Source organism: Neoarius graeffei, chromosome 25, assembly GCF_027579695.1.
Source record: "Neoarius graeffei isolate fNeoGra1 chromosome 25, fNeoGra1.pri, whole genome shotgun sequence".
NCBI classification, from domain to species: domain Eukaryota; kingdom Metazoa; phylum Chordata; class Actinopteri; order Siluriformes; family Ariidae; genus Neoarius; species Neoarius graeffei.
In genome coordinates this window covers 13,990,472-14,002,567 of record NC_083593.1, presented here as the reverse complement: position 1 = coordinate 14,002,567, position 12,096 = coordinate 13,990,472, and the positions used below count along the sequence as shown (strand labels likewise).

The window sequence follows — 12,096 nt, the reverse complement described above, 5'->3', positions numbered from 1 at the left end:
ATTTTAAGGACTCGTGACTCGACTTGGACTTGAGCACTGATGACTTGGACTCATGCATTAACTGCATTCGGATTCGTAAACTGGAGACGAGGACTCGGATTATTTCTTTATTTTTGTAACATGCCATAATTTAGCATAAGATATTTATATCTACATTAATTTTTGGACTAATTTCGTGCAAGAGTGTCACACCTGCGCACCTTGGCACATGCATCAGATAGACTCTCGGGCGTGCTTCGGACAGCACGCGCGCCAAGTGGACTCTCGCGCGTGCACACCATAAATGACTCGCACCTGCACAGGATTAAGGCACAATCAGCGCACCTATATAAAAACTGTGAAAACACACTTACTTTGCAAAGTATTGAATTGCGTTACTGACACATTACCAAGCCTTATTTCCTTGTTTGGTTTCCTGATCCCTGATTTCCTGTTTCTCATCTTTGATTCTGCCGAGTCTACGATAGTCTGTGCGTCTCTCGACCTATTGCCTGTTTCACCGTTTTACGATTTTGCCTGCCATTCTGGATTGTTTACGTGTCTTCACTTGTATTAATAAACACACCTTCTGCACTTACATCTGTCTCCCAACCATCTCTGACAGAATACTTCACATTCCCTAATAAAGAGAATGCACATTCATCTGTTCATACATCATGTTCAGGAACAAAGTAATGTTAACGGCACTAAAACAGCCACTGTCAAATGGTGCGGTTGGAGACTTGTTCTCGGACTCAATTCGAAATTTTTTTTTAATGACTTGGGCTTGACTCGGACTTGAACACTGGGGACTCGAGACTGGACTCGGACACGAGGTTTAGTGACTCGACTATAACATTGGTCACAATTCCAAGAACTACACTGTGTGCAGTTCTTGGAGACTACATTGTGTGCGTTTCATGTTTATTTTTGTTTGTAAGGTGATTTTAAATGTTTACTCTTTAAAAAACTACTGCAATTCACTGTAATTTTACATACAATGTAACAGAATATAAATTCACAGCGACACCACATAAATTTCCCACAGTACAACACATATCATGATGACGTTGTGGTATTGTCATGCCAGTTAAATAGTTTGTAAGTGTATAAAATAGAGCAAGGGTTAACAGTGTAGTTATTTTTGGGATTGACAGACATTGCAGTAATCCACCATAATCCCCCTGGAACTGCTACTGCTTTCAGTACAAACACTTTCTAAAAGAGTGTTGCCACAGTTCTATTTTGTATTTTATATATATATTTATATACACACAAACACACACACGAAATATGACCTAAAACATCATCAGATTTTCACACAAGTCCTAAGAGTAGATGAAGAGAATCCACTTAACAAATGAGACAAAAATATTATACTTGGTCATTTATTTATTGAGGAAAATGATCCAATATTACATATCTGTGAGTGACAAAAGTATGTGAACCTCTAGGATTAGCAGTTAATTTGAAGGTGAAATTAGAGTCAGGTGTTTTCGATCAATGGGATGACAATCAGGTGTTAGGGTTAGCCTAACCCTAACCCTGTTTTATTTAAAGAACAGGGATCTATCAAAGTCTGATCTTCACAACACATGTTTGTGGAAGTGTATCATGGCACGAACAAAGGAGATTTCTGAGGACCTCAGAAAAAGCGTTGTTGATGCTCGTCAGGCTGGAAAAGGTTACAAAACCATCTGTAAAGAGTTTGGACTCCACCAATCCACAGTCAGACAGATTGTGTACAAATGGAGGAAATTCAAGACCATTGTTACCCTCCTCAGGAGTGGTTGACCAACAAAGATCACTCCAAGAGCAAGGCGTGTAATAGTCGGCGAGGTCACAAAGGACCCCAGGGTAACTTCTAAGCAACTGAAGGCCTCTCTCACATTGGCTAATGTTAATGTTCATGAGTCCACCATCAGGAGAACACTGAACAATGGTGTGCATGGCAGGGTTGCAAGGAAAAAGCCACTGCTGTCCAAAAAGAACATTGCTGCTCATTTGCAGTTTGCTAAAGATCACGTGGACAAGCCAGAAGGCTATTGGAAAAATGTTTTGTGGATGGATGAGACCAAAATAGAACTTTTTGGTTTAAATGAGAAGCGTTATATTTGGAGAAAGGAAAACACTGCATTCTGGCATAAGAACCTTATCCCATCTGTGAAACATGGTGGTGGTAGTATCATGGTTTTCATTTTGTCTCATTTCATTTTGTTTCGGAGATCATGAGAAAGGAATGCAGTTCCAAATCTAAAATATGATTATATCTACTATATAAACCACCCTGCAACATTTTACCCTTATTTGGTGGGTAATTCACTCAGTATAAGCTGTTTATATCCTGAATTTAGATTAATGTCTGGGTGGAGTTTCACATAGGGGAGAGCGGGGAGACTTGGTACAAGTTTTCAGCTTTGTGAAATTCTTTGCAGATAGTGTCACATTCATATTACATTAGAGAGTATTTACTATACTGTGGCAGCGGGGGCGTGGCCAAGCATTGGTCTGTGACAGGAGGGCGGAGTCAGGGAAGGTAAGTGGCAGAATCACTACACCTGATGTCAATTAACCTGTGTTTGTGTGTCTTCCCAGTGACCGCGCCCTGTATATAGAGAGAGAGAGCAGAGGAAGTGAGCTCTCTCCTGAACCAGATGACTTGTGTGTGTATGACTGGGAGATTTATTTTGTGTCTGAAAAGAACAAATAAACCAACAATTATGGAACTTTATTCTGGCCTGCCGTCTTTCTGTGCTCCTCCCCCTCCTACGAACTGCCACAGTGGTGCCGAAACCCAGGACGGAGCACAGGAAAAGAACAGCCCCATGGAGTCCTTCCCCTTCGTGGACCTGGTCCACGCCCTCGCCACGGCCCAGCAGAGCCAGCACCAGGCGCTAATCACCCTCCGGAAGGAGCAAGAGCCCAAGGTTCGAGGCCCTGGTGCTGGTGCAGCAGGAAGATCGTCAGGCGTTCCGGCACCTCCTCGCGTCGGCGGGGTCCACCAGCGCTCCCACCACGGGCCCGTCCCCCCTCACCCTAACCAAGATGGGCCCGCAGGATGACCCCGAGGCATTCATCACGCTCTTCGAGCAAGTCGCGGAGACCTTGGGGTGGCCGATGGAGCAGCGCGCGGCGCGCCTTCTCCCCCTGCTAATGGGAGAGGCGCAGCTGGCCGCGCTACAGCTCCCCGCCGACCACCGGCTGGCCTACGCAGACCTTCGCCGGGCCGTCCTCCAGCGGGTGGGGCGCACCCCCGAACAACAGCGACAGCGCTTCCGCGCTCTGCGGCTGGAGGAAGTCGGCCGGCCGTTCGCGTTTGGCCAGCAGCTCCTGGATGCCTGCTGGCGGTGGTTGAGGGCCAACAACCGCGACGCCGAGGGAATCCTCGATCAGGTGGTGGTGGAGCAGTTCATCGGCCACCTGCCAGAGGGAACTGCGGAGTGGGTCCAGTGCCACCGCCCGGTGTCGCTGGATCAGGCCATCGAGTTGGCGGAGGACCATTTGGCAGCTGTTCTGACGGCAGGACAGTGGACATCCTCTTCTCTCTCTCTCTCTCCCCCTCTCTCCTCCTGTGTCTCATCCTCGCCCCGTTCCCCCACCGTGGAGGCGGGGGCCGGCCCCACCCCAGCCGGCCCATCGCACCCGCGGTGTCCTCCCGTTTTTCCCTTCTGTGTCTGTCTCTTCCCCCCCTCAGGTGAGTGAGCCCCAGGGCACCGGCGCAGAGAGGAAGCCCGGGCCGGTTTGCTGGCGCTGCGGGGAGCCGGGCCACCTCCAACAGCAATGTTCGGCAATGGAAGTGGGCGCAGTGGTTCGGATCCCCGACGCGCCAGGAGCTGCCCTCGATCGGGCCAGAGCGTATCGCATACCGGTGAGTATCCAAGGGGATACATATCAGGCATTGGTGGATTCCGGTTGTAATCAGACCTCAATTCACCAAAGCCTGGTGCAAGACGAGGCATTGGGGGAGCACAGGGGGTGAAGGTGTTGTGTGTGCACGGGGATGTTCACAGCTACCCGTTGGTGTCGGTCCACATTTTGTTCCGAGGGGAAAAATTTATAGTAAAGGCGGCGGTCGATGGTCAAACGCTCCCGCCGAACGCCACCCCGTCCTTCCCCTATTTTTCTATTATGAAGGATAGATTATACCGAGTGACGCAGGACACTCAGACGAAAGAGCAAATCACCCAGCTTTTGATTCCAAAAAGCCGCCGGGAATTGGTGTTCCAGGCAGCTCACTTTAATCCCATGGCTGGACACTTAGGGCAGGATAAGACACTAGCCCGAATAATGGCCCGATTCTATTGGCTGGGGATTCGCGGCGATGTCCGTAGGTGGTGTACAGCGTGCCGCGAATGCCAGTTAGTAAATCCAGCGGCCATTCCAAAAGCGCCTTTGCACCCCCTACCATTAATCGAGACCCCGTTCGAAAGAATTGGGATGGATCTCGTCGGGCCATTAGATTGGTCAACACGAGGGTACCGCTTTATATTAGTTCTGGTGGACTATGCAATGCGATACCCGGAAGCGGTGCCTCTTCGCAATATCTCAGCACGCAGTATTGTGGAGGCACTCTTCCGCGTCATCTCCCGAGTTGGAATCCCGAAAGAGATTCTGACTGACCAAGGCACCTCGTTTATGTCACAAACACTGAGCGAACTGTATGGGCTATTAGGTATTAAACCGATCCGCACCAGCATTTATCACCCACAAACGGACAGTTTAGTTGAACGGTTCAATCGCACCCTCAAGAATATAATTAAAAAATTCATAAGTGAGGACGCACATAACTGGGATAAATGTCTCAAACCCTTGTTATTTGCAGTGCGAGAGGTCCCCCAAGCCTCCACGGGGTTCTCCCCGTTTGAATTGTTATACGGGTGTAAGCCGCGCAGCATTTTAGATGTGCTGCGAGAAAATTGGGACCTTCACCAAGTAAAAATGAAATTCAATACGTTATTGACCTGTGCGCGAAACTCCACACGCTCACACACCTAACCCAGGAGAATTTGCAGCAGGCCCAAGAACGGCAAACCCGCCTGTACAACAGGGGTACGCGCCTTAGGGAGTTCACACCAGGAGATAAAGTACTAGTACTGTTGCCCACATCGAGCTCCAAATTAATCGCCAGGTGGCAAGGACCCTTTGAGGTCACACGGCAAGTCGGGGACGTCAACTATGAGGTGAGGCGAACAGACAGGGGTGGGGTGCTACAGATTTACCACCTCAATCTACTCAAACTCTGGAATGAGGAGGTCCCTGTAGCGTTGGTGTCGGTGGTTCCGGAGAAGGCGGAGCTGAGGCCGGAGGTTCAAAAGAGCACATTGGCATTGCCTACCTCTCCGGTCCCCTGTGGAGACCACCTCTCCCCGACCCAACTCGCAGAGGTCGCCCAGTTGCAGACCGAGTTTTCGGACGTGTTCTCGCCCCTGCCCGGCCGCACCAACCTCATAGAGCACCACATTGAGACGCCCCCGGGGGTGGTAGTGCGTAGCCGCCCTTACAGGCTGCCCGAACACAAGAAAAAAGTGGTTCGGGAAGAACTCGAGGCCATGCTCGAGATGGGCATCGTCGAGGAGTCCCACAGTGACTGGAGCAGCCCAGTGGTCTTGGTTCCCAAGGCCGACAGGTCAGTCTGGTTCTGTGTGGACTACAGAAAAGTCAACGCGGTGTCTAAATTCGACGCGTACCCAATGCCTCGTATTGATGAGTTGCTCGATCGACTAGGCACGGCTTGCTTTTACTCGACACTGGATTTGACAAAGGGTTATTGGCAGATCCCCTTGACTCCATTATCCCGAGAAAAAATAGCCTTTTCCACACCGTTCGGCTTACACCAGTTTGGCACACTTCCTTTTGGGCTGTTTGGGGCGCCCGCTACGTTTCAGCGGCTGATGGACAGGGTCCTCCGCCCCCATGCCACCTATGCGGCCGCATACCTTGACGATATCATTATTTATAGTAATGACTGGCAGCGGCACTTACAACACCTGAGGGCCATCCTTAAGTCGCTGAGGCGAGCGGGTCTCACAGCCAACCCAAAGAAGTGTGCGATTGGGTAGGTGGAAGTACGGTATCTGGGCTTCCACTTGGGCAACGGGCAGGTGCGTCCCCAAATTAACAAGACAGCAGCAATTGCGGCCTGCCCGAGGCCCAAGACCAAAAAGGGGGTGAGACAGTTCCTGGGGCTGGCTGGCTACTATCGTAGGTTTATACCTAATTATTCAGACGTCACCAGCCCGCTGACTGATCTCACTAAAAAGGGGGCACCAGATCCGGTCCAGTGGACGGAGCAATGCCAGCGGGCTTTCTCTGAGGTAAAGGCTGCACTGTGCGGGGGGCCACTATTACACTCCCCTGACTTTTCTCTCCCTTTTATGTTATAGACAGATGCGTTGGACATAGGGCTGGGGGCCGTGTTGTCCCAGGAGGTGGAGGGGGAGGATCGTCCCGTGCTGTACATCAGCAGAAAGCTGTCGGTACGCGAGGGGCGCTACAGCATGATAGAAAAGGAGTGCCTCGCGATCAAGTGGGCAGTCCTCGCCCTCCGCTACTACCTGCTGGGACGCCCTTTCACCCTCTGTTCGGACCATGCGCCCCTCCAGTGGCTCCACCGCATGAAGGATGCCAACGCGCGGATCACCCGTTGGTATCTGGCGCTCCAACCCTTTAATTTCAAGGTGATCCACAAGCCGGGGGCACAGATGGTTGTGGCGGACTTTCTCTCCCGTCAAGGGGGGGGGAGTCGGCTGCAGGCCGGACGGCTGCCCGTCGCAGGCAAGCTGGAGCCTATCCCAGCTGACTACGGGCGAAAGGCGGGGTACACCCTGGACAAGTCGCCAGGTCATCACAGGGCTGACACATAGACACAGACAACCATTCACACTCACATTCACACCTACGGTCAATTTAGAGTCACCAGTTAACCTAACCTGCATGTCTTTGGACTGTGGGGGAAACTGGAGCACCCGGAGGAAACCCACACGGAGAACATGCAAACTCTGCACAGAAAGGCCCTCACCAGCCACAGGGCTCGAATCCGGACCTTCTTGCTGTGAGGCGACGGCACTAACCACTACACCAGCATGCCACCCCCAATAAGCTATGTATAAATACAAAAACTATTACGCAAGTAAGTGTCTCATCTCATCTCATTATCTCTAGCCGCTTTATCCTTCTACAGGGTCGCAGGCAAGCTGGAGCCTATCCCAGCTGACTATGGGCGAAAGGCGGGGTACACCCTGGACAAGTCGCCAGGTCATCACAGGGCTGACACATAGACACAGACAACCATTCACACTCACATTCACACCTACGGTCAATTTAGAGTCACCAGTTAACCTAACCTGCATGTCTTTGGACTGTGGGGGAAACTGGAGCACCCGGAGGAAACCCACGCGGAGAACATGCAAACTCTGCACAGAAAGGCCCTCACCAGCCACAGGGCTCGAATCCGGACCTTCTTGCTGTGAGGCGACAGCACTAACCACTACACCACCCAATAAGCTATGTATAAATACAAAAACTATTACGCAAGTAAGTGAAATACAGTAAATAAACTAGAAGGGTATTACAGGCATTTAACAGCTGCTCTTATCCAGAGTGATGTACAAAGTATCCAGAGCAGCCCAGGAGTTAAGTACCTTGCTCAAGGGTACTTTGGCCATTCCTGCTGGTCCAGGGAATCAAACTGGCAACCTTTTGGTCCCAAAGCTGCTTCTCTAACCATTAAGCCATGGCTTCCCCCTTGGTAAAGTGCATATCTCCACCAAGCCACATATTATTAACATCAAAATCAAATCATTGGAACCTAGGATAATACAGGGTGTTTAAAAAAATTGATATTATTTGAGATGTACTCGTAAATATCCCAGAAACTACATAGTCTAGGCAAATGAAACTGAACAGGCTTAACGTTGAGCAATATAAGATTTATTCTTCAAAATTTGAATGAGAAATTCAAAAGGCATGCGGATTCCATGAACGATTTCACAAATTTTAATATGCGTGCCGCCTGAGACAGACATACACAGACAGCCTTCCTCTTTGAACTTTTTGTGCCATGTCCAAATCTGCATTGCAGTTGGTGCATTTTTAGAGAATTCTCTCATGAATGCATGCTGCACAGTCTTGTTCGACTGTGTTCAAGTGTACTCTAACACATAGAATGGCATTTCTATACCTAAAAAAGATAAAAACAAAAAACATTAAACATACAAGTTTGACCTGTTTCCACATATGCTGTTAAAATTTGAGGTCAATTGAATGAGAATTGGCAAAGTTATTAGATTGTGAAACGATATCACATTTTTTGAAACACCCTGTATTAAAGCTGGACACCAAATTTCACCAAAATCCATACACTACTTTAAGTTACGTTGGGATCAGACCAAAAAATAAATAAATCTTTGATCTGCATACATATCTTTGCATCAAAATCTAATCAATTGTTCCTTGGTCTAGCTTTTCTCAAAATTTCATCAAAATCCATTCACTACTTTTTGAGTTACATTGGGAACAGACAAACAAAAACAGAGGCAAAAACATACATATCCTCCTCCAACAAAATTGGCAGAGGTTAAAAAAAACAATAGAAAATAGTCTCATGTGGTGTTGCTTGACATCATTAAAGGAGAACTGAAGGCAATTTTTTTTATCAAAATTCTCTCATTTTATTAAATACAGGAATGCATTTTTAATAGCTATTTTGTCGCTGCTATAGCAAGTTCTGAGTGTTTGAAATATGCTCTGTAATATATCAGTCCATATGTCAAAGCAATGGCTGTAAACGAGATTCATCGAGACCTGTGCGAGACATCGTAGGATGGAAATAAAACGTACAGCGGAAATCAAAGCGACCAACATCTGCCAACGTTGTCAAAAGACGTACGCGCCCTCTTTCGAATGCTGACATAATCAAGCTGGAAGTTTTGTTTGTTTTGATAGCAATCGGGAAAGTTTGATAAAAGTAGGCAGTAATCGTCATTTAAACTCGTTTCTGTGCAATATTTAATTTGGGAAACAGTTTTCAAAATGGCGGCACTGACACCTGGCTAACACTTGACGTTTCGAAGTCTCGCACAAGTCTTGTGAAGATCGTGCAGATAAGTGATGCCTCCCATGGACCAAACAAGCTAAATTCAACATGGCTAAAAACCAAATAGGCTGATAAGTATAATATTTAATTGCAATTAGTTGCCAATATGAGTCACGATATAAGGTTACTAAAACGGAAAACGTAATTGAAGAACACGTGAATTAAGAAATAAAGCAAGTTTAAAAATGACTTCAGTTCTCCTTTAATAACAAATTGTTATGTGTTAGTAAATCCAAGACCTGTCTTAAGGAAGCATTTCGGTATAACATTGTTTGAGATAGGGCGGCACGGTGGTGTAGTGGTTAGCACTGTCGCCTCACAGCAAGAAGGTCCTGGATTCCGACGAAGGCCTTTCTGTGCAGAGTTTGCATGTTCTCCCCGTGTCCGCGTGGGTTTCCTCCGGGTGCTCCGGTTTCCCCTACAGTCCAAAGACATGCAGGTTAGGTTAACATGGTGGCTCTAAATTGACCGTAGGTGTGAATGTGAAGGTGTGTGAACGGTTGTCTGTGTCTATGTGTCAGCCCTGTAATGACCTGGCGACTTGTCCAGGGTGTACCCCGCCTTTCGCCCGTAGTCAGCTGGGATAGGCTCCAGCTTGCCTGCGACCCTGTAGAACAGGATAAAGCGGCTAGAGATAATGGATGGATGGATGGATGGCTTGTTTGAGATATTGTTTACAGATATTAAGAGTGTTGTTGAGCCTTTGGCTTTCCACAGTCAAGCCCCTTTCACTGTCTCTGGGGATCCAGTAGTAGCTGCATCTTCAGCAGCGCCCAGGAAACAGAGCTGTGTCTCTTTAAGTTGTGGTTAAAGCCGATTAGAGTCGATTCTGTTTTTAGCGTCTGTTCATTCAATCTGTTTCTTGCTTGATTTTTTTTTTTTTTGTGTGTGTGTGCGCACTAGTCGACCAGGCGTTTCACGAGATCTTTGTGGACTTAAGTGGGCTCTTCTGTCGCAGGGGATTGACTGTTGTGTTTGTTTGTGCGTTTCTCACAAGATGTCTAGATTATCTTTTTTTAAAATCGCTTCACTTTTCTTACTTTATTATTATTATTATTATTATTATTATTAATTTTTTTCTTTTTTTTCTTTTTAGCTCCGTGTCTGAAGATGATGGGCTCCTGCAAAGCGGTGTGAGGAATAAAGTCGGGGTGGAAAATGCAGAAGAGTGTGCGCTACAATGAGGGCCACGCACTTTACCTCTCTGTGATCGCGCGGAAAGAGGGAACCAGACGGGGCTACTTGAGCAAGAAAGCGACCGAGAACAGTCGATGGAACGAGAAATACTTTGCTCTCTACCAAAACATCTTGTTTTACTTTGAGAATGAGCAGAGCAGCAGGCCCACGGGGATTTACTTACTGGAAGGCTGCAGCTGTGAGCGCGTTTCAGCACCCAAACTGCCCGCAGTCAGCCGAGACAGTGCGGATAAGCAGCAGGTACTCTCTCTCTCTCTCTCTCTCCCTCTCTGTTTATATACTACTGGGGACCAGATTTCCCCGCAAGGATAGTAAAATCTGACACTTTCGATCTTGTGGGGACATTTGGATGGTCCCCATAAGCAAATTGCTGTTGTTTTAAACAAAAATAATTAAATAAATAAGCCAAAAAGTTTCCTTTTCATTACTGAGGTTAAGGTTAGGGTTAGGTTGAGATGCAGGCACAGCATTAATCAACTGCAGTCATAATTATGTCAATGGAAGGGCCTCACAGGGATAGTGAAACAAACGTGTGTGTGTGTGTGTGTGTGTGTGTGTGTATATATATATATATACACACACACACTACTGGGGACCAGATTTCTCCACAAGGATAGTAAAATCTGCCAATTTCAATCTTGTGGGGACATTTGGATGGTCCCCATAAGGAAATTGCTGTTGTTGTTGTTTTAAACAAAAATAAATAAGCCAAAAAGTTTCCTTTTCATTACTGAGGTTAAGGTTAGGGTTAGGTTGAGATGCAGGCACAGCATTAATCAACTGCAGTCATAATTATGTCAATGGAAGGGCCTCACAGGGATAGTGAAACAAACGTGTGTCTGTGTGTGTATATATATATATATATATATACACACACACACACACTACTGGGGACCAGATTTCTCCACAAGGATAGTAAAATCTGCCAATTTCGATCTTGTGGGGACATTTGGATGGTCCCCATAAGGAAATTGCTGTTGTTGTTGTTTTAAACAAAAATAAATAAGCCAAAAATTTTCCTTTTCATTACTGTGGTTAAGGTTAGGGTTAGGTTGAGATGCGGGCACAGCTTTAATTAACTGCAGTAATAATTACGTCAATGGAAGGTCCTTACAGGGATAGTGAAACAAACGTGTGTGTGTGTGTGTGTGTGTGTGTGTACACTACTGGGAACCAGATTTCCCCACAAGGATAGTAAAATCTGACACTTTCGATCTTGTGGGGACATTTGGATGGTCCCTATAAGGAAATTGCTGTTGTTGTTGTTGTTGTTGTTATTTTAAACAAAAATAAATAAGCCAAAAAGTTTCCTTTTCATTACTGAGGTTAAGGTTAGGGTTAGGTTGAGATGCAGGCACAGCATTAATCAACTGCAGTAATAGTTACGTCAATGGAAGGTCCTCACAGGGATAGTGAAACAAAAGTGTGTGTGTGTGTGTGTACACTACTGGGGACCAGATTTCCCCACAAGGATAGTAAAATCTGACAATTTCGATCTTGTGGGGACATTTGGATGGTCCCCATAAGGAAATTGCTGTTGCTGTTTTAAACAAAAATAAAAAAATAAAAAAGCCAAAAAGTTTCCTCTTAATTACTGAGGTTAAGGTTAGGGTTAGGTTGAGATGCAGGCACAGCATTAATCAACTGCAGTAATAATTATGTCAATGGAAGGGCCTCACAGGGATAGTGAAACAAACGTGTGTGTCTGTGTGTGTATACACACTTGTACTTCTGTCTTTGTGGGGACACTCACTGACAATCCATTCCCTAGCCCCTTACCCTGCTCTTAATCATCATAACTAAACGCTTTTTGAAGAAGTGAGGAC

The 12,096-nt window shown here is 46.8% G+C and overlaps 1 protein-coding gene across 1 annotated transcript in view; it reads left to right on the top strand.

Moving 5' to 3' along the window:
• The first annotated feature begins 10,231 nt into the window (after positions 1-10,231).
• rasgrf2a (Ras protein-specific guanine nucleotide-releasing factor 2a) overlaps positions 10,232-12,096 on the top strand; it is a 71,310-nt gene continuing 69,445 nt past the window's right edge. Inside the window, exon 1 of the mRNA XM_060909263.1 lies at positions 10,232-10,510. Coding sequence (XP_060765246.1) covers positions 10,232-10,510 — 279 coding nt within the window. The remainder of the gene's footprint in view (positions 10,511-12,096) is intronic.